The sequence below is a fragment of the Dermacentor silvarum genome, chromosome 4 (genome assembly GCF_013339745.2).
Source record: "Dermacentor silvarum isolate Dsil-2018 chromosome 4, BIME_Dsil_1.4, whole genome shotgun sequence".
NCBI classification, from domain to species: Eukaryota; Metazoa; Arthropoda; class Arachnida; order Ixodida; family Ixodidae; genus Dermacentor; species Dermacentor silvarum.
The window spans coordinates 6,903,202-6,925,521 of NC_051157.2; the positions used below are offsets into that span (position 1 = coordinate 6,903,202).

The 22,320-nt window shown below is 48.4% G+C and overlaps 1 protein-coding gene and 1 non-coding gene across 4 annotated transcripts in view; both read left to right on the forward strand.

Annotated features, from left to right (window-relative positions):
* Positions 1 to 2,464: 2,464 nt before the first annotated feature.
* On the forward strand, positions 2,465 to 2,536 carry Trnar-ccu (transfer RNA arginine (anticodon CCU)). Its single transcript has one exon. It is a non-coding gene; the product is annotated as a tRNA-Arg (tRNA).
* A 5,540-nt stretch (positions 2,537 to 8,076) lies between these two features.
* Positions 8,077 to 22,320, forward strand: part of LOC119449375 (coronin-7-like) — a 124,772-nt gene continuing 110,528 nt past the window's right edge. Inside the window, exons 1-7 of one of the 3 annotated variants that reach the window (XM_037712543.2) lie at positions 8,077 to 8,218; positions 8,653 to 8,744; positions 9,102 to 9,198; positions 9,281 to 9,361; positions 9,436 to 9,506; positions 9,596 to 9,785; positions 10,538 to 10,662. In XM_037712543.2, the coding sequence (XP_037568471.1) occupies positions 8,682 to 8,744; positions 9,102 to 9,198; positions 9,281 to 9,361; positions 9,436 to 9,506; positions 9,596 to 9,785; positions 10,538 to 10,662 (627 nt within the window). In that variant the 5' untranslated portion in view covers positions 8,077 to 8,218; positions 8,653 to 8,681. Of the gene's footprint in view, positions 8,219 to 8,253; positions 8,522 to 8,652; positions 8,745 to 9,101; positions 9,199 to 9,280; positions 9,362 to 9,435; positions 9,507 to 9,595; positions 9,786 to 10,537; positions 10,663 to 22,320 lie in introns of those variants that run through there. The other 2 variants (XM_049666742.1, XM_037712544.2) reach the window with 2 other exon arrangements.

The following is a 22,320-nucleotide window of genomic DNA, read 5'->3' on the forward strand; positions in this document are numbered from 1 at the left end:
AGTCGCTGGCCACTACGACCGGTACCCCAGGGGGCTCAGCTGCCAGCAGGTCTGCGGCCAGGTGGAGGCCCGCCATCTCAGCAGCGGTGGAGCTGGCCGAGAAGGGGAGTCGACAGGTCGATGCCCTGCCGAGCGCGGGGGCCACACAGGCCGCAGTGGCTGAGCCGCTGTCGGGGAGGACGGAGCCATCCGTGAAGACAAGCAGTCTCCCCGCCAGCTCTTCCTCCAGCTTGGAGGTAGCCACCTGGAGGAGTACGCAGCTGGACGATCGGCGCTTGCTGTGTCCTTCAAGCGAGGTGGTGATGACCAGGGGCCTCTCGTGTGGTGGCGGGAGTCTTGGTGCTGGGGGTACCTGGCCGACCAGTGCCTGGTAAGTGTCGACGAGGCTCCCCATCCTGGAGGAAGGACGGCTCGCCAGGCGGGCGAGCAGGCGTTCTCCGTCAGGAGCGTGGGCCAGCCTGTCGATGTGCAGCAGGCCACGTTGCTGCAGCAGGAGGGACAGAGGCCACGCCCCCGCCTCTGCGAGCGTTGCTGCTATCTGAGAGGTCCGGGGCAGCCCCAGCACGCTCCTGATAAGCCTCTGTGTAGCTGCTCCAGACGTCTAAGCCGGGTTGCTGACAGCGTGACGAGTGGCAGGGCGTAGAGCAGCCTGGAGGTGGCGGCTGCAGAATGCAGACGCAGCGCCCAGGATGTCGAGCATCCTCGCCCCCTCAAGAAGATGCGGCTCACTGCTTTCTGGACCCTATGGACCTGGGCCACGGCAGCCTTTACAGCGGGAGTCCAGGTCAGCAGGTGGTTCGATCTGCAGTCCCAGGTACATGACTGTCTTCTGCCATGGTATCCTGGTGCCTCCTACGCTGAGACAGGCAGCGCTCCGTCGGGTGGCCGAACGAGGATGCACCAGGAGAGTCCTTAGTCTTGGCAGAGGACACCGTGAGGCCCACGGAAGCCAGGTGGCCCACCGAGGCGTCCAGGGCCTCCTGGAGGCAGGTCCGGACTGCAGGAAGGCTTCGTCGTGGTCCGCTGGTCCACAGGGCGATGTCGTCCGCGTACACTGAGCAGTGCACTGGGAAGCGCCGGCCCTTTGGGATGGATGAGGGCAGGCGTGCCAGGGCCACGTTGAAAAGGAAGGGGCTCAGCACCGATCCCTGAGGCACGCCTGCCGTGACCGGTTGCGGGGAGCTCTGTACGGTGCCCATGCGCACTCGGAACGAGCGACCGGTCAGGAAGGCACGCACGAATTGCTCCATGCGTCCCGACACTCCCAGTGCATCGAGGGCGTGTATCACCACCTGGTGGGGCAGGCCGTCGAAGGCACTCTGCACATCCAGGAGGACCAGCAGGGCTGCCTCAATGAAGGGAAAGCTACGGGCGCGTGGATGCTGCACATGTGTTACCGCGCCAAGTAGTCCGGCAGCGTTTGACAGTGCTTTTGGTTGCTCGGAAGAGACGCTGAATCGACGCAGCTTCCACGTGCGGCGGTTTCGCGTTTGCCCAGACGCGGAAGGGGAAAGCCGCAAAATAAGTAAACTTTTACTCTCGTTGGTGTGTTCTGTCTCATTTAACTGTTGCTAATAAGCTGTTTATGTTTTGTCTTCCCCTGCCTAAACCAACGTGGATTAATACGCGGGACTCTTTTCAGAAGCGCTCTCACTTGTGCGCGCTTGGCCTCCGTAGCTTTCCCTTCGTTGCCACAGAAAGTTGTCCGCGAGTATAGAGAGCAAACGCGACTACTTCCGTCGCGCGAAAGGCCGTGGGGGGACGGGAGGGAGGGAGGGGAGGCGACGTTTAGCGGCGGCACCAAATGCGTATCTATATAAAAACGTTGCGAGGCGAGAAGGTGGGTAAGATTTCCGACGCTGCTAGACGAGTGTCCCATTCTGATCTCGTCGAAAACCTCCGAGCCGCCCCCAGAGGCACCGGCAACAGTCACTAACGCCGCGCGCGTTCGGTGCGAATGCGGGAAAAACGCCGACGGCGTCGACAACAGTTCTGCGCGTTGCTGGTGCTGCTGCATGTCCAAGTTTATACAGCTGATAAAACCAATATCCTTACTCCGTATAGCTCTCTACTAGGTTGCTATTGCAATTGATGCTTCGCCTTTCGGTTGAAACTGCGACATTTTTTTATAGGTAGAACGATAGGCAATATAACAAAGCGCTAGGTGGCGCTACCCACCGCCCCGTTCCAAGGGGGACGCTCCTACTATCCAACCATCCATCCATCCATCAAGTATAGTCAGGCCCCGCCAAAGAGGTTTTATGACTAGAACCCTAGGAGAATCCAAAAAGCATGGAGAAAACGGGGGCAGCATGGGGAAATAACCCCAAAAAGATCACGTGCTCGTGACGCCTGCAGCAGAAAGGATGTTCCACGTCCGCCGCCATGTTTTGTGTGTGGTGGCGCTGGCTAACACTGCCAGGGTTAGTTCTAGTTGTAAAACTAAAGTGGATGGGAAAACGGCTCCGCGGTAGCTCAATGGTAAGAGCATCGCACGCCTAATGCGAAGACGTGGGATCGTTCCCCACCTGCGGACAGTTGTTTTTTCATCCATTTTCATTTCCATTAATTTATAATTTCTTTAATTCAATTAGTAAGTACAAGTAATTTCCCCTATGTTGTCCTTGGTGTCATTGTTTGTTAGCTTCTTATGATATGATTAATAATAATTGGGCCCCTCGGTTCTCTTTCTTTTCGCTCATGAAAATGCAAATAATTTTAAAATGATCAAAAGCACTCAATGCAATTTTAATGCAATTTTAAGGAAATTGACTGAAACTCTGGCAGTCACTCTTCATTTTATTATTTTATTTTTTCTTTAAAGTACCCTCAGGGCCACATGGCATTAAAGAGGGGAGTGGTTACAAAGTAGTAGAGTAAAACAAACAAGTGCAGTGAGTTGTTGTAACGATGATTCTCCTGATTATACAATGTTAGCTAATGTTTTGTAAAAACATTTGTTATCTGTGATGGCTATGATATTTGGTGGTTCCATTTCTGAGATGTACGAGGCATGAAAGAAAGACTTCGTGTTACATTAATCAATTCCTACCTTACTGCGATGATCGACGCAGTTTGAAATGCACTAAGGCCGCAGTATGAAGTTGTCATGAAGTGTGGTGTGATAGAAAATTTTATGAAATAGCAAAAGATAGCCGACTTTGCGGTGATTAGCTAGTGGAATATGAGTGCTAGGCTAGCTTACATTGAGGTTATACTCGCGGTACGCTTATAATTAGAAATAATGAAACGAGTAGAGTTACTGTGTACTAGTTCAAGTGAAGTAATAAGATTAACGCGACTGGGATCCCGTATTGCAGATGCATATTCAAGTTTCGAGCGAATTAGTCTTGTAAAGCTGCAGTTCTAAAGTAGACAGTGCTTTGGAAAAGTTGCGCCGTAAGTACCCGAGCATGTGATTAGCATTGCTAATGACGTACTCTATATTAATGGTCCAATTTAAGTTATTTGTAATACTACACCGAGATATTTATATGACATGACAAAATCTAAGAGAACGTTAACACGGCAAGTGCTAGGATTAGAATTAGATCTGGAAAAGCAGATTATTTTACATTTGTTTACTACAAGAGGCTCATATACAGTTTGCATAAAATCAATAACTATGTTAGCCCTGCACCATAAGAGATATCTAGAAAAGGCAAGCTCACACAATCGGCCAGCCTATTTCACACTTCACAAACTTGAGAAAACACTAAAAACAGATTTTCTTTCTCTTCAAACTGCAGATGACAAATCTGACCACAGTGTACTCCCGAAAAGATTTTGATATGTAGTCGCAGAATAAGTTCAACTTCACATTCAGTTAATCAGCAGTGAACGAGCAAGGGAAACCTCAGCGTGGGAACTTGTCTTCGTCTCGGCCCTCACAAATATGTTTGCTAATTGATGAAACGTTGGCTCCAAGCTGAGGCTTCCCTTGCTCACCTGTTACTCAACTGAAGCGTTCAACTCCATGCAACCTCTTTGCCTTGTTTCATGCATATACCGAGATTCTTTTTGAACATGAAACCACAAATTGCATTTTCCAAAGGATCTATGAGCTTGCTTATATGTTGATTTAGTGTCCTTGTTTGTATGGGTGTTCTGTGGCTGAACCCTTTAAATCGGGCGGTGGCCTACGCCACCTAGCCGTGACTATTAACATATTTTGTATACTTTGTGGAGGGTGAAATTTCACCCCTGCCTTGATTTTAGCCACCAATCAGATAAACTCCGTTTGGTTATTTCTACCCGTTCATAGTCATAGTCATAGAGGCATTGCGTAATCAAGGAGTAGAGGAGGCATACGTGAATATCTTAGCAAATATCTACAAGGATTCAACAGCTACCTTGGTTCTCCACAAGAAAAGTAGAAAGATACCTATCACGAAAGGGGTCAGGCAAGGAGACACAATCTCTCCAATGCTATTCACTGCATGCTTAAAAGAAGTATTCAAGCTCTTAGACTGGGAAGGATTAGGAGTGAGGATCGACGGCGAATATCTCAGCAACCTTCGGTTTGCAGCTGACATTGTCCTATTGAGCAACAATGGAGAGGAATTACAACAAATGATTGAGGACCTTCATCGAGAAAGTGCAAGAATTGGGTTGAAGATGAATATGCAGAAGACAAATATAATGTTCAATAGCCTGGCAAGGGAACAAGAATTCAGGATCGCCAGTTAGCCTCTAGAGTCTGTAAAGGAATATGTTTATCTAGGTCAACTACTCACAGGGGACCCTGATCATGAGAAAGAAATTTACAGAAGAATAAAATTGGGTTGGAGTGCATACGGCAGGCATTGCCAAATCCTGACTGGGAGCTTACCACTGTCGTTGAAAAGAAAAGTGTACAATCATTGCATTCTACCGGTGCTAACATATGGGGCAGAAACTTGGAGGTTAACAAAGAAGCTCGAGAACAAGTTAAGGACCGCACAAAGAGCGATGCAACGAAAAATCTTAGGAGTAACATTAAGAGACAGGAAGAGAGCGGTGTGGATCAGAGAACAAATGGGGGTAGACAATGTTCTAGTTGACATTAAGCGGAAGAAATGGAGCTGGGCAGGCCATGTAATGCGTAGTATGGATAACCGGTGGACCATTAGGGTTACAGAATGGATACCAAGAGAAGGGAAGCGCAGTCGAGGACGGCAGAAAGTCAGGTAGGATGATGAGGTTAGGAAATTCGCAGGCGCAAGTTGGAATACGCTAGCGCAAGACAGGGGTAATTAGAGATCGCAGGGAGAGGCCTTCGTCCTGCAGTGGACATAAATATAGGCTGATGATGATGATGATGACCCGCTTAAAGTCTATTTTGCCTCCACTGTCCCTAAACCCCAATGCTTTGAAAAAATCAGCCCCGTTGGTTTGCACTGTAGGGTTAAGCCATTGACAGAAAAGTATGAGGTGTTCAGCCGTTTCCTCTTCTCCACACGCACCACACAACGTCTATACTTTGGTACTTGACTCGGTACATCTTAGTCCGCAATACTCCCGTCCTGGCTTCAAACAACAAAGAGCTTCCCCTAGAATTATCATAGATATTTTCTATCGCAATTTCTTGCTTGAAAGTTCTGAATGTGCCCAGTGCTGATTTCGTCTCCATCCCTGTTTTCCATAGACCCCTCTCTGTTTCTTTAACTTCTTTCTTAACCGCTGTTTCCTGGTTTGCACCCCTGCTGCAGTCCAAATATTTGATTGACAATTTTCTGGTCCGCTTCCTCCATTTTGTTTCAACATTCCTCATGTACAAATAACTGAAAACTCTCCTTGCCCACTGCTTTTCTACCATTTCTCTCAATCGCTCCTCAAATTCTATCTTGCTGTTAGCTTCCCTGCCGTCGAATGACGTCCATCCCATGTCACCCTGTACCCCCTTATTTGTGGAATTTCCGTGTGCTCCCAAAGCAAGCCTACCTACCCCTCGCTGCTTAATTTCCAACCTTGTTCGAACCTCTATCTCATGCACAGGACCGCATTACCGAAAGTCAAACTAGGGACCATCACCCCTTTCCAAATCCCTCTCACCACTTCGTACCTATTGTAATTCCACAGTGCACTATTTTTCATCACAGCTGCATTCCTGCTACCTTTAATTAGTCGTTACAGCTTCTGACACCAGGGAGGGTCAGAAGCTGGCGCCTCTGGCGGTCAGCGCGCGTGACAGGCTATAGTTTATTATAGTTATGTGCCACGGCCGCTAGATAAAAAAAAAAAAAAAAAAAAACCTCTTTTTTTTTTTTTTTAATCCAGCGGCCGTGTCTGTGCGAGGGTGACGTAACTGGCAGCACGCTGGCAGCGGCCGTGGACTGACATTGGAAAGAGTAGTAGAGGAGGCTCTGGTACCACTCGCTCAGCGCCACCGATAACCTTCTCCATTTCGGCGTGCTCCTAGATATAAGCAAAACCTGTCAATGTAGACAGTGCATGCTATTTGTTTTGAAATCAAACAAAGGTGATCTCCCATAAACGAGGATCAACAGCATTTCATTGGCTGGCTCAAAAAACGCACGGGGCACCGCCCGGTGCTTATATCAGGGGAGGTATTCTGTAAGAGTTCACGTAGTGGACACGTCCATTTCGTCTACTCCTGAAGTGCTGATTGGCGTTGGCATCTGGCTCCTGTTGAAGCGCACGCCAGCCCAGCCAATCAGAATGGGCATGTCCGGTAGGTGGACGTTTACAGAATACACCCCATAACTACAGTGTACTAGAATATTGCAACTGAGAGCTGGGGAGTTGTGGTTCCATCTAAACAAAACACAGCGCGAAAAGGAAGTAGACAAGCAAAGAAGCGATAATGTTTACGTCGATTACGTCGGCGGTTACGTAAATTTGACGTCAGGAGATTGGAGTAAATACAGATTGGAATAGTTTTACGTTATGACCAGGAGTGGGCCGTCCAGTGGGCCAGGGCCATTGCCGAGGATCTCGGAAGATTTTTCTCCGGTGATGGACCCCTGGCAGCCTAGCCCCGGGCACCAACATCATAACCGTTGGACAAATAAAGTTTATTCCTATCCTATCCTACGTTGTGACCAGGAGGCGGCCAGATATGGCGCTATGCACTTACGTGGCATGACGTGTTTGCTTTCCAGACGGTGCTCTTTGTAAATTTACATAAAAAATTAGGTTATGCTACTAGGTACGACCTAAGACACCGCATCCAGACCTTTTTCGGTGCACACATATGAATAGTCGACCACCCAGACGTACGGTATATTATTTTTCTACTATCCTCCTGGGAAACGAAACCGAAACTGGCTGTAGAAAAACTAATCAATCAAATTATTTAAGGTGATTCCAGACTTTTCACTATTTTTTCTGGGGTTTAGAGGTCTAAGACTTTCATTTAACGCAGGAAATTAATAGTTCAACATATATGCCAGTAACCCTAGCTGTAACGTCAAAAGGACTAAGGCGTCCGCTGCGTCAGCAGACATCGCCTCAGCGCGTTCACGGGAAGGCGATGTGAGCCTTGTGTACCACCGGTAGCATGACTGCGTGTACCATAGTGAATCGCTGTGCATGGACGGGCTTTCACCAGAAAGGCCTGTGGTGGAGGATCACGCCAAACCGCATTGTGCAGGAAGTGCAGAATACAGTGAAAACTAATGTGACTGTGCATTGGCAAGCAATGTCTAAGCTGGAAAATTCATTCTTAACTCACAGCAGCCTCAACCAGAAAATGTCATTTTATTTTATTTATTTTTGAAAATCACATCCACTTTGCATACCTCCTCAGCATAAACTGGGCTTAGCTTTTATTTTGATGTGTGCGGCATAAGAGAGGCCACAATTACATTGCCATGGAGCACTGGACTTTGTCGGTAAACATACAAATTCAGAGAACAATTTGAGTGAGCCCACCTGCAGCATTCTCTGAAGAATCCAGCGATGTCACTTATAAACTTCGATTATAAGCCTCACCATAGAACGTAATGCATGAAAGAAAACATTGTTTAATTTTCTTGTAATTAACTCAAATAAAGTATGCCTAGAGGATAAGCCTTGAGGGTGGTAGCAACGTACGTGGCAATAAAGGATGCGTGCAGTGGTTGTCCTGTTTGAAGCATGGTTTGAAGGCCCCGCATCATTATCGATCGAATCTATGACGTCATAGTCAAGGCTACGTGACGCTTTATCCCACGTGACCAACTGGGAGGCGTCGTTTCTTCACAGAAGTAAACTTGAGAGCAGGAGTCAGCACGACGTATGTATTTGTTTCTTGGCGCTTCTGATGAGCTTTGCGGAAGGGTCTAGGTGACGACCGACCAGGCTTTTGCATGCGGTGCGCGATCGGACGTATTTGTGTCGAGCAGTGAACGCCAGGTTTGGACAGAACAACGTCTAATGATCTGTCAACCGAGGCCGTAGCAGCCGGTGGTGCGGTGCAGCTGACAGGTTCGGGAATGTGTCGTCGGCTCTATTTTGAAGCTTGATTGTGCCATACTAGCCGTGAAAACCGTTGAACGGCGCCAAACAGTACGCACGAAGTGTAATCGGAGTGTGAGTTGTGTGTAGTGGTTATCGCCTATGTCAGATTTGTCCATTTCACTGGCTCACGTCGGCGAGTTCCTTTGTTGAGACATCGCCCTTGCGCCAGGCCGGGTGTCTGCATTCTCGTTTATTTCTTTTTCTTCCCAGAAATACTCAGTTTATGCCCCGAGCGTTCTATGTATCGCTTCAAGAGCTCCAAGTACAAAAATGCCACACCTAAGGTCCCAAAGAAGGGCGAGGTGAGTTCTGCTCCGTCAATCGTCGCCTTTGCGTGTGTTGTCTAGCGTGGTGTTTTTACCGGTCACGTTCGGCTGCTTTTGCAATGGCAGATGAACCTTTGTAAGGTTCCGCTACGACCAAGGCAAGTGCTAGAGCGTGTTTGCGTAATTAACTAGCCGTAGTACTCATTCGTACGCCGAGTGAATCACGGTGCCCCTGTGCTGCCGGCTTTGCAGCAAGGCTCATTCTGGCTAGCCGCCAGTTTCGATTTACACCTGGGATGCCGCAGGTGCATGGTGTATAAAGAAATGTCTCATTGCGCAGATTGTCGCGTGTAGATTTTTGTTTAGAAAGAATAACGAATCTTTTCATTTCAGGGTTGGGTTCTTGATATATCCGTCGGCGCACCGCAGTCGTTCGGGAACCACATAAAGGCGAGCGCTTTGCACAAGGTCTTCAGTGTTGATAACCGAGGTTGGTATTTGCGCATCCTTAAATTGTGGCACAGCTTGAGACATGCTTATGGCTCCGAGTTCTCATTGTTTGCGTTATTCAGGTGGCGGCAGCCTAGGCGTCTTGCCGCTTGATGACACGGGGAAAAAGAGCAAAAACTGCCCTCTACTTCACGCACATTCCGGTGCGTACTTTCTTTCTAGCCCCATGTCTTGAACTTTGTCGTTTCTACATCTTCTGTCCCTCCATATTTCCCAGAATTCATAACCGACTTCGAATTTTGTCCGTACGATGACGGCCTTCTGGCTACCTGCTCTCACGACGCCACTGTAAGCTGCTGTTTTCCCTCAGATGCAGAGCATGGTCTACACACCCTTTTACTTTATTCTCGAGCGTCAACGAGAACTTTCTTCTTCAGATCAAAATCTGGAGGATCCCGGACGGCGGGATTGTGCCCAACGTGCCCCAAAATCCTGAACTTGTGCTTCAACCTGGCAAGTCTCGCATCGAGAACTTGTCTTTTAACCCAGCTGTGGACTGCCTCCTGGCTTCAGCCACAGATAGTGCTCTTCAGATCTGGGACCTAGTCAACCATTCTGAGCTTGGCAGTAAGTATGCAGTGAAGAAACTCTTCTTGCAGCTGTTATATCGCCGAATTTATTTTTGTAGGTGTTGTGAGCAAGGGGAATAAAAAAAAAATGTGTAATTCTAGTACTAAGTGTATTGATGAGCTGCACCAAAAGTGCCTCACCAGATGTCCCTTCCAGTAGTGCCACTATAAGGACCCTAGATACGTAGGTTTCAAGGTAGTGCCATTCTTTCATCTAGCCACCGTCGTCTTCATCCTCGCATGTTCCTGCCATTGCCCGTGCGTGATTGGCTTAGTGCGATCACATGGCATTTCCATGGGCCCGCACTGATCACCAGTGGCCAAAAATGTTCCAATGTTTTTTCACGTAGCATGGTTTACGCCAGCATATGCATGAAGAATGACTTACTGCATGGAATACAGTTTCAAAACGAGTTGATTATAAATGTACTATGACACAGACGAAAAACTACTTGTCTTTGCATGTGTGTTCAGAGGCTTGGAACCTTTGGGCGCATTAGGTGTGCTTTATGTAGGAGGAGGGGAGTGGGAAAAAGGGAATGGGGCTACCTTGAAATTTATCTATGGACCTTGTGCCAGCACATACAATGTCATCTTGTTACATTCAAGCGGAGTGCAGGAAGTCTGAACCTATCCATAGAAAGCACGTATATAACTTAATAATATAACCCTTGTTTTACTTGGCTATTTGCTTCCAGCCTTTCTGAAACTGTGTCTCAGATTAGCTGTTGTGCGTCCTTTGTCACCCAGCCAACTTGAAACACGATGAGCTGATACAGAGCCTGAGCTGGCGAGGTGATGGCAACCAACTTGTGAGCTCTGGCAGAGACAAAAAGCTGAGAGTCTGGGACCCCAGGACACCGAGCAATTTACTCGTAAGTACGGGCAGAAGGACATTTCTTGCTGAAAGGGCCTCCTTCACTGGACCCTCTCAGAAATTTTGGTAATAGTACACTAGGAGTTGTAAACTGTTGTCAAAGAGCTTTCTACTACAGTACCTTAAAGGAGTACTGACACAAAAATTTTCGAACTTGTTTTTTCTGCTGTAATAAGTAGCTAATGACCCAGTAATCACGGTGCGAAACCTCATTTGCTTCAGAGCGCGGCAGGTAATTATTTGGAGTCTTCTTTGCATCGACCAGTCCAAGTTTCGGTTTCAGAGAGCAATGAGATGGGAGAAGAGTGATAGTAAACACAGTGAGCACTTGATTGCACAAAACTGTGGCATGTTCAAGCCAGTGCACTCGCAGGCGAGCAAGCTTCATGTTGCTAGTTCGTCTGCTACGCCTGCACGAGCTTTGCGATGTTGTCACCGCCCTCGTTTTCGTCGTCCAGCGGAGACTATTTCCTCCAGGCGGGAGTCGCTACTGTATTAGACGTGGCTAACCACTTTTGATTTGATCCACCACAGGCGAGCTGGCGATCTCTGGGAAACGGTATAGGCCTAGCTCTGGCCATCTGACCTGGGGCCGATGGCCCTTAATAATAATGCTCATGGATAGGGATCATGGATATATAGAATTATTGTCTATCTTATATATAACAGTTGCAAAAACGCCTTGAAAATACCCATGCAAAAGTATAGCGACATACTGCGTGTACATCGAACTCCAGTTCACTGCCACATTCAATATACTAAGCCCTGTAACGTGCCGCACCCCTGCAAGTGCGCTTTTTTCGTAACAGTGACGCGACCACTTGTCAAGTTGTGAGAAATTTTTAATTCCTACAAATTTGAAATTGCACTGTTTTGGCAGATGCTTTCAGACAATAGACTGTATCTAAAAAGCACAACATGCAGCAACTGTGGAATTTGCGGCACGCGCCGTATCTAGACAGCCATCTGCAGAAACGACGTCGGGTTTGGTCGACTCGTGGTCGGCGGCCTGTAGCCGCTTGCGTTGCTGCTCCGTCCTTATCGCACGGCGCTCGGGAACTCGATCACGAGAACCCGGCACCTCGATAGCGCTCACAGAACCCGTAGCAATTAAGTCAGCCAGCGCGCTTCCCGTGGCTATAACATCGAATCCGATTTTGACGGCAATTTTCCCGAAAAAAAAAAAACGTACATAAGTCGCACCGTTCTATAAGACGCACTGATGAAAAATACGGTATTGTTGGTATTGCAATGGACTCGTGGCCGGGCATGATCACGCGTGATTGTACAGGTTCGCTAATGATGGCATGGCATGTATACATGCAGGCTAGTTTGCTTCCGTAATGCGTCCATATCTACCTTATTGTGAATGAAAAAATGCAGCATATTCAACGAAGTGGAATCTATATACTGAGAAGTTATTTGTTAATGCATTGAAAGTTGAAACACGAGTTTGTGTTTGTTGAATGTTGGCACAAAGTGCCACGAAATGCTTTATTCAGGTACTTTAGAGAGACTAATGCAATGCCGCCGCCGTTGTTGCGGATGGATGGATGGATGGATGGATGGATGAGGCTGAACCCTTTAAATCGGGCGGTGGCATACGCCACCTAGCCATGACTATTAACATATTTTGTACTTTGTGGTGGGTGAAATTTCACCCCTGCCCTGATTTTAGCCACCAATCAGATAACCTCCGTTTGGTTATTTCTACCCGCTTAAAGTCTATTTTGCCTCCACTGTCCCTAAACCCCAATGCTTTGAAAAAATCAGCCCCGTTGGTTTGCACTGTAGGGTTAAGCCATTGACAGAAAAGTACGAGGTGTTCAGCCGATCTTCTCCACACGCACCACACAACGTCTATACCTTGGTACTTGACTCGGTACATCTTAGTCCGCAATACAGTGAAAGCTCGATGATACGAATCTCACGGGGTCACGAAAAATATTCGTATTAGCCGAAATTCGTATCATCGAAACACAATTAAATCGACAGTCGAATCTCGATAATTCGAACTCGAAGGGGCCCGAAAATTTGTTCGAATTAAAAGGACATATTTTTGAAGTATTCGAGCACCATAGCACGATGCACGAGCGGTGCGAGTCGTGAAATATCGCGGCGCGCAAGCGCATAGCAAGCGCGGGCCACGAAACTGCCCACGCCGGCTAGGCTAACGGTCGCTTCCCGATAACGGCAGAAAACGAAGCTTCAGGGAGCGGGCGGCGCCGGCACACGGATGCGCGCGAAGACCGTCGAAGGTGAGGGAGGAGGGCGGCATGGAAGCGGATTTGGCTAGATTTGGCCGCGTCAACTCCGCCGCTTCGGTGGCTAGCCCCTCGCCCTCCCTCTCAACTCCCTCGTAGCTCTCTCACCTTCGACTGCGTGCGCACATCTCCGTGCGCGCCCGCCGCCGTGCTGGCGCCAGCTTATTTTAGCCACTCCCTGAAGTTTCGTTTTCTGCCGTTATCGGGAAGCGAGCGTTTGCGGGCGTGAGCAGTTTCGTTGGCCCGACTGCGCCTCCGCCGCTGCTTCCCTCTGCGCTGCTGCCGCAGCGTGCAAGGTCAACATGTGACTAGAAAATAGAGGAGAAGGGTTCACTGCCATTTTATCCGCGTGGCTGAGACGTCGGCACTAGTGTGTGCTGGAATACGGTTGTCTAGAACACTCTAGTGTGCCGTACACGCTTGTTCCGGCGCGATGCAGAAACGGCGACCTTGAAATTTGAGAGAGGGTGAAATTTCCGCTGCGGGTTCTTTTTTATTTTTATTGCGATAGCAATTATATGGACACTTCAACCGGATTTCTGCCGTCGTCGTCGCCGTGAGGTTCCCTATAGATAAAATCTTCGCCGTGCACCGTATGCCCGAGCGGAAGCGTGCGGGGACGCGCGCTATCACGGAGAGCGAACGCCCTCAATCTCCCACGCGCAAGCAAGGAAGCAGGAAGCCAGCGCCGGAGGGAGCGGGGGGGGGGGGGGGGGGCGCACTTCTCTGCCAACAACCGCGCTCGTCGCTCGCTTGCACCGTCTCTTATCTCCACACGGCTCTCGCCGTGCATTCGCCGCTCAGTTTCCGTTGAAGCGATAGACCGCACGTACCTTCGCCCGCTGCGGCGTATGCTTGCTGCCAGCGTTTTGACAGTCGTTGTCTGCTGTCATTCATTGTGATCTCTTCGTGTTTGTTTGTGCGCGCTCACCACACCACGCTTGTTCATTCAGTTCGTAATAGTCGGGCCACATTTTCCAACGCACGCTACACATGCAATGCTGCCCGGATCGGCAGTGCAGCGCTACAGGTGTGTCCCTTCGCACGCGCTGCCCACGGGAAGCGCTTCTCATCGACACCACCGTTTCACACGCGCCTTCTCGTGGTCATCGAGTCTCTCTTCATGTCGGTCTACTTACGCCGCAGCACACCTGCTTACTTAATCAGCTCATGTTTACTACAATTCATATTGCTACCAAAGCCGCTCACCTTACTTCGTATGACATTGCTGTGTTGCTATCGCATTCATTGCTTCGCCCTTAGGGCGAAACTGTGACATTTTTTTTTTTCCCCGGGTTCCTTCGCGCGCGGCATTGAGGGATCTCTCCTGAGCCTTTGCTCTATGGCGGTGTCGGAGCAATGCCGGTTGGAGGCGCCGCCGCGTGATTTGGCTCGCTGCTAAGAGCATTGTCGGTGCGCGGTATGTTCGAAATAAGCGTATTCGAATTAACGAGATTCGACTGTAGCTAAATTAATGAGTCAGAGGTGAATTCACTCAGGCACATGTACGTAAAAAGCATTTATTTCTTGAAGAAAAAGTCTCTAATGTCCTTCTATCTCGGTAGACATAGCTCGCTGCGACTAGGTAAAATGGCGCAAACACAAAGAACGCGGCCCAAAGCACAGCAGCCACTCCGTCCTATGGGCAGTCGCCGAAAAGGAGGAAAAGTACAAAAGCGCCACCGCTTCAAACTCTTCGCGCCCAGTCGCGGAGTCCACGCTGTCCGGCGCCGCGTCCGCGCCTCCGCACCAAAAGATAACGGGAGAAAGCGCGTGACTGCGCGCTGTTCTCTTTCGCGGCCGTCAGTGGGGCGGCGTTTATTCGTATCAACCGACGCAGGCCGAAAATCGATTCGTAACAACCGTTCTCTAGCACGTTGCAAAGTAATGGGGCTCGGCCGGGACCACAGAAAAATTCGTATTAGCCGTGATCGTATCATCGAGCTTTTACTGTACTCCCGTTCTGGCTTCAAACAACAAAGAGCTTCCCCTAGAATTATCATACATATTTTCTTTCCCAATTTCTTGCTTGAAAGTTCTGTATGTTCCCAGTGCTGATTTCGTCTGCACCTGTTTTCCACAGACCCCTCTCTGTTTCTTTAACCTTTTTCTTAACCGCTGTTTCCTGGTTTGCACCCCTCCTGCAGTCCAAATATTTGATTGACAATTTTCTGGTCAGCTTCCTCCATTTTGTGTCAACATTCCTCATGTACAAATAACTGAAAACACTTCTTGCCCACCGCTTTTCTGCCATTTCTCTCAATCGCTCCTCAAATTCTATGTTGCTGCTGGCTTCCCTGCCTTCAAATGACGTCCATCCCATGTCACCCTGTACCCCCTGATTTGGTGTATTTCCGTGTGCTCCCAGAGCAAGTCTACCTACCCCTCACTGCTTAACTTCCAACCTTGCTCGAACTTCTGATCTCATGCACAGGACCGCATTGCCGAAAGCCAAACTAGGGACCATCACCCCTTTCCAAATCCCTCTCACCACTTTGTACTTATTGTAATTCCACAGTACCCTATTTTTTATCACAGCTGCATTTCTGTTACCTTTAGCCATTACATATTTTTCATGTTCCGTTAGGTACTCAGCCCCATTGTTTATCCATACTCCGAGATATTTGTACTTATCCACCACCTCCAGCGTAACCTCCTGTATCGTATGCTCGCTGCCCTGATTATCATTAAAAATAATGACTGCTGATTTTTCATGACTAAACTTCATACCTAAGCTATCTCCCTCTTTACAACAGATGCCCATTAATCTCTGCAAGTCTTCCTTGCTGTCAGCCATAAGTACAATATCATCCACATACATCAGTCCTGGTAATGACTGTTTAATCCATTCTCCTTGCTTGGAAAAGGAAAGGTTGAAGCCAAGTCCGCTCCTCTCTAATTTTCTCTAATCCTTGTAAATACAGCATGAACAACAGAGGTGACAGAGGGCACCCCTGCCTAATCCCCTGCTGTATCTCTATAGGCCCAGATACCTTGTTTTCCCATTTTATAAGCACCTTGTTACTTTTATAGATATCTTTTAAAAGATTACTTACTCCATCTTCCACATCTACAGTGCCCAGTATGTCCCACAAGTCCTTTTGGATTACACTGTCATAGGCTCCCTTGATATCCAGAAATGCGAGCCATAGGGGCCTGTGTTCCTTTTCTGCTATTTCAATACACTGCGTCAATGAGAACAGATGTTCACATAGACGCTTGCCTTCGCGGATGTGCGAAGGCAAGCGCCATCTGGTGGTGGTGAAAAGAACCCAGCGGTGCACGAGACGTGTCCTTCGCTGTGATTGGTTAGCCGGTTTGGCTAAAGAACAGCCACATTGTCGCATCCACAGTTACAAAAACCCGCTGAGGTTCACAAATAAACAGTTCGCTTTTAAAAGTGCAACATGCACTTAAACGCACGCGGGGCACACCGCTGTCTCGTGTCTGGGCGATGCGGGTGTTTAGGGTTAGGGTTGCGAAGACCATTCTACAGCGTGAGCAATTTGCAACATTCGTGAGCAAGAAATAAGTCAACTTTCGTGCGTTCGACATGGCCTTGGAGAAGCAAATCTGTAAGTTCCCGCTTTTCACAATCTCGAGAAGCTCTCCGAGATGTGCGAAGATCTGGCATAAACTTCAGATAGGAATATCTTGTCTTTCGAGTTTTCAATGTATCAGACTATTTCGCTATCCCCTTCGAATTAGATATATCCAGGATCGACTGTACTGACAAGTTCGTCTAGCAGGCAAGACCGGCAGCAGCAGGGTCACTGAAAAGGCCACATTTATCTAAACAATGCGTTCCTTGCTAGCTTGTGCTGTCCCAAGTTTGCTGGTGCTTGTGTGCTGCATGTAAAGGTAAATCATTGCTAGTAAAGTGTGCATGTGTCCAAGAAAAGGCGTCTACTGAGGGCAAACCTTTAAAAAAGTGCGTGCTACTCCCCCCCCTTCCTCAACCTCGGTGTCATGCTGGCAGGATGTTCACGAATTTTAATTTTCACTAAGTGGCAAGTATGCAATAATAATGTAGTATTACAATGATGCAGCCGTGAGAAAGGTAAGACAGACACGTGGCATGGGAACCTGTGTTGTGTTCTCTCTCAGGGTTGTGCCTTTGTGCAGCATTAGATGTCTTGAGTCGTCCTGAACCACTTTTTATCGCAGTTGAGACGTGCATTTGTTGTTAAAAATGACTATTTCAGAAATACATTGCCGCAGAAAGTACTTCAATGTATTCAGCAGAAGCGGAGTTATTGGCAATCAAAGATGGCTTGTGATCCCCTTCGCGGTGCTCACGGTCCTTCAATGCCTTGTACTATGAAGACTACGGCGGACCGGGCTGGTGCCCACAATGATCCGCCTATTGAAAGTCACTGTGGCGCGCTGTTCAAATTTGATTTTGTATGTTCACATAGACGCGACTACTTCTGATTTCAAAGGCTATCCCTCAGCTTATGGTTGAGTTTACGGCGTCTCATCCCTTTGCTGTGCTTCAGCTATGTGCAGCAATTCTCGCACTGAGTGAAATGAGTAGCACATTTCCTTTCACATTTATCTCTGCGACAATCACACACCTTCCTAGGGTCAAACAAAGTTCATTTTCATGTTTGCTTGTGTGAGTACGTCGGAAGCGCACACATCGGCTACGTGATAGATGCCGCACTCCAGACTTGTGTTGAAGGGATTCCTAACATAATGAGCTTCGACCACGATCGCAACACACCTCGAGAGTATGCAACTCGGGAAGTCAGATGTTGGTGCTCGGGCCTTGAGTCACGTCCCTTACAGATACCAAACAGAGCACGCTGTTGTCCTCGGTGAGCCGCAGTAACTCAGCGAGCACGCTCGTCGTGTCACCCCGTGGCAACTGCGGTATCTAAGTTACGCTGCACATCCAACTCTATGCAACGGTAGTGGCTAACTATGTGCATGACAGGGCTGGAGTGTGCACTCGCGCTCATGTGCTCCAGTCTGGTGGTGTTATGTGGTGCAAACCACCTTTGTCCTGCACCAGCTTGACCAACGGATAGTAGCCACATCCAAATTGCTCATTTTGCGCAACAGCTCAATACAAAGCAAAGTCTGCCAAGACGTTCAGCCAGGAGTGGCCAGGAGTGAGCGCTCGCTGGCAAGCATACGTCTGGTCTGACCTTAAGTTTCATGTGGTTTGAGGCTAGTTGAGTGTTCAAAACTAATATAAATTAGTGAGACCCAATGGTTACAACACTGACAAGCAGTGTGGTCAGTTTCATTCCTACGCAGGTGGGCTTGGCCTAGTGTTAGCACACGATAGTCGGCGATAGTATGATAGTTTTACTTCTGGAAGTATGTAATTATTATGGAAATTCAAAACCAAATTTTCACTTACGTCAGCCTGTTTATTAAACTGTGTCGATAAATGCACACAGTAACAGTAGGAAGAAGCGCACTGATCCAAATACCCTTCTTGATTATTCTCAGCTGTTGGCCAATAGCAAGCCTGTATGGGAATCTGCTATATGACAAAATATGGCAGCTGGTAAAGAGTGAGGAGAAAGCTTCTGTTGAAAAGAGAGCGTTTTAGAGAAAGGCGACTTCATGCGCTGCTTGCAAGATCCACAGTCGAGCAAGTCTGCAAAATTTGGCCGAGATGTTCATAGCAGCGAATGCTATCTCGCAGACTGTTTTTTCACCAAGCCTGAGGGATTGTTCAAGCACAGGGGTGGGACTCCTGCACCAATTGCGCCATTTTGATACAAACACAGATTTCTGCCCTAAACTGTGCCAAGCACAGAAAAGTGACCGAAATTGCACCATGTTGCGCCAGAATGGCTTCGACATGTGTGCTCCGACGGTGGCCACGAACAGTGAGCGGATTCGTTCTCTGAAAAAGAGTGCTGCCGTTCACATTTCGCAGACCGCGCGAAGGCGCCTGCCACACAGTTTCTTGCGATTTTCGCACTTGTAACACGACTTTTCGGCGCTTCCGGCAAGTGGCCGGCAAGCGCGCGGCCACTCCCAGCTGTTGTCACTGCTGTCGAAATGGCCAGGGCAGCTGTATTTAGAGTGTACTAGAACATGGTTTAGTTAGCCGAGCGGCGCGGTGCTCCCTAGCTGAGCTGCAAAACAACGAGAAGTAGGCTGAGGGCACTACGAGTGAACTGTAAAAAAAAGTTGCAGTTTCGTCCGAAAGGCGAAGCATTAATTGCGATAGCAAATTAGTAGAGAGCTATACGGAGTAAGGATAGTAGTTTTATCGGCTGCATAAACTAGACACATTCGCTTACTAACTGAACGAACAAGCATGGTGTCAGTGCACACACAGCGCACAAGCTTCAACGGAAACTGAGTGGCGAAAGCGCAGCACATACAAAGGTAGGAGTCATGTGCAGATCACTTTCAAGATATGGTGCGCGCGACAGCCCGCAGCCGCCCAAAGTACAAGTACGCAGTTACTGGCAGAGTAGAAGCCGCACCCCCTCCCTCCCACGCTGCCTTCCCGCTTTCCTCCTTTCGCGTGGGAGATTGAGTTGCCAGTTTCCCTTGCGGCCAGTCGCAAAATATGCAGTTGGTGCCACAGCTAAACGTCGCCTCAACTCCCTCCCATCCCCCCACGGCCTTTTGCGCGACGGAAGACGTTGCGCTTGCTCTCCGCCATGCGTTCGCTCTCTGTGAAAGCACGCATCCCTCGCACGCTTCCACTCGCATATACAGCATACGGCACATGCCGACGATTTTATCGTCCTTGGACTTTACACGGAACCTGACGGCGACACTGACGGCAGAAATCCGCTTGAAGTGTTCATATAATTACTGTCGCAATAAAAAAGGGAGGCGTGCACTGCAGCGGATTCAGCTGGCGGGAGTCTTTGTCCCTAGTGCCAGTATACCGTAACAATATTTCAATCTGTTTTTATGCCCATAGGGGCGAGGCCTGAGCCATTTTTACATATCTCGAAGGGCTAATTGCGAATTTTGAATAAAAAGTCGCAGTTTTGCCGGAAAGAAGAAGCATCGATTGCGATAGCAAATTAGTAGACAGCTATACGAAGTAATTATAGTAGTTTTATCGGCTGTGAAAACTTGTTAACATTTACTTACTAAATAAAGAAGCATGGTGTCACGCATGCGCAAGCAGACATAAACACATCTCACTCGATGACTGCAGAAACTTGCTGTCTAAACGCTGGAGTGAGGAAGCGTGGCTGCCGCAGCGAGCGCATTGACCTTTGCGCTGCCTCTCACTTCAACGCGAACTAAGCGGCGAAAACCCAGCGTGTATGAAGCTATGAGCACTCGCACCCTGTCCCCATCGCCGATAGCTTTCAAGATAGGGCCCGTGCAGCTGCGCCATACGCAGCCGCCTCCGGAGAACGGCCCCCTCCCTCCCCTCCCTCACGGTGCCTTGCGCGTGACCGAAGATGGCGCGCTTCCTTCACGCTTTCCTCCCTTGCGCAAGCGAGATTAAGCTGCCATCGTCGGCTCACCCTCACACGTTTTCACTCGCGCGCTTAGCATAGGCTTAGCATACGGCACGCAGCAACGGTGGTAACGTCTGTGAACTTTGCATGGAACATCACGGCGGCGGCGACGACTGCAGAAATGCGCCTAGAGTGTCCATGCTATCGCAATAAATACAGATTGGAATAGTTTTATGTTACACCAGCCCATTGTTGATTGCGGCTCTGTGTTCTGCTGTGACATATGGTGACTCAGAAATTATGTTAGCGCGTCGATTGGACCTCATAATTTGAACATTTTCTGCTATCATCATGAGCGTCGGTGCGGGAATATATAGTTCGATTGTAGTTCCACCGATGTTTTCGGCTTTACAGGAAAACATGCGCCGTTCCGCCGCTCGACCCACTTTTCCTTATTCTAGTACGCTATAGCGACAAAGCGTGCTTCTACAATGCGCTTCGTGTTGGTTTATTCTCTGTTTCATTGTGGTTTCGAAGTGTGCTTACATATTCCATTATTGCACCAAAATTCACATTGGCCTGCTACAAAGTGCACTAAAAGGAAATTTACTCTGCTCCAAGCTGCTCCAAAATGCAATTTTGTCTACGCTAAACTGCTCCAATACACAATTTTACTTGGTCCAAAAATTGCTCCAAAATGACTTTGGGCAGTCCCACCCCTGCAAGCACCAACTAGCACAGCAGCATGTCCTTTAGCAGCACTTGTGCAAAGGGAAGTGTGAAACTTTGTTGTTGTGTTTATCTTTTTGATACTGTTGCACTTACGGATCCTCAAACTTCTACAAGACTGGTTATTGCTACTGCAGAATATGTGTGAAACTTAACCCTGCCCCATATGTGCGATCGAAACCTAGCCATGGCAACCACATTTCGATGGAAGTGAAATGCAAAAAAGCTTGTGTGCCATGCATTGAATGCACATTTAAGATTCCCATGTGGTCAAAATTAATTCGGAGTCCTCCACTAGGGCATGCCTCATAATCAGATCATGGTTTTGGCTCGTAAAACCCCAGAACGAGAAAACAAAAATGCCCTGCCTCTTATGTCTATTGTAAAACGACGCGGACTGTCTGTCTTGCGCTCCCGTTGGCACTGGCAGCACCGATCTCGAAGAGGACATGCGGTTTTCTTACTGCTATGGCAGAATCTGATCTAGCCCAACTGAAGCGAGAAAACTTGCTGCTGCAACCACTCATCAACTACCTTGAGGGATGCACCTTGCAACCTCCTCGAGAATTTGCACGTCACATGTCATTGATCTGCCTCTGCAATGACGTGCTTTACAAGTACAATTTTCAGCCAAATGACACCAGCTACCTCCTTGTTGTTGCCTCAGTGCTCTGCGAGGAGATCCTATGTGCCACGATGAACCTTCTTATGGCCACTTGGGCTTTACATGCACATTAACAAGAATTTGACAGAAGTATTATTGGACTAAATTACCGAAGACCGTGAAGCACTATGTGAAGACGCGCAGTGATTGCCAATGCCACAAGATTCTGCCTATGCGACCAGCCGGTTTTCCCCAGCCTGTTAATCCTCCAAAGGTTCCCTTTGAGCAGGTCGGAATAGACTTACTTGGTCCATTTCCAACATGTTCTGTTACCAACCGATGGATTGTGGTCACCACCGACTATCTTACTCGGTACTGCAAAACCAAGGCAGTTCAGCGTGCCACCGCCTCCGACATTGTGCTATTCTTCATGCATGACATTGTTCTCCGCCATGGCACACCAGCCGTAGTCATCACAGATCGTGGCACAGCCTTTACAGCACAACTTGTGCACAGAGTAATGCAAGTAAGTGGCACTGCACTCCGAAAAGCTACTGCGTACCATCTTCAAACCAATGGCCTAACCGGGTGCTTAAACAAGGCAATTGCTGACATGCTGTCTATGTACGTCCACAAGAACTGGGACGATGCGCTTC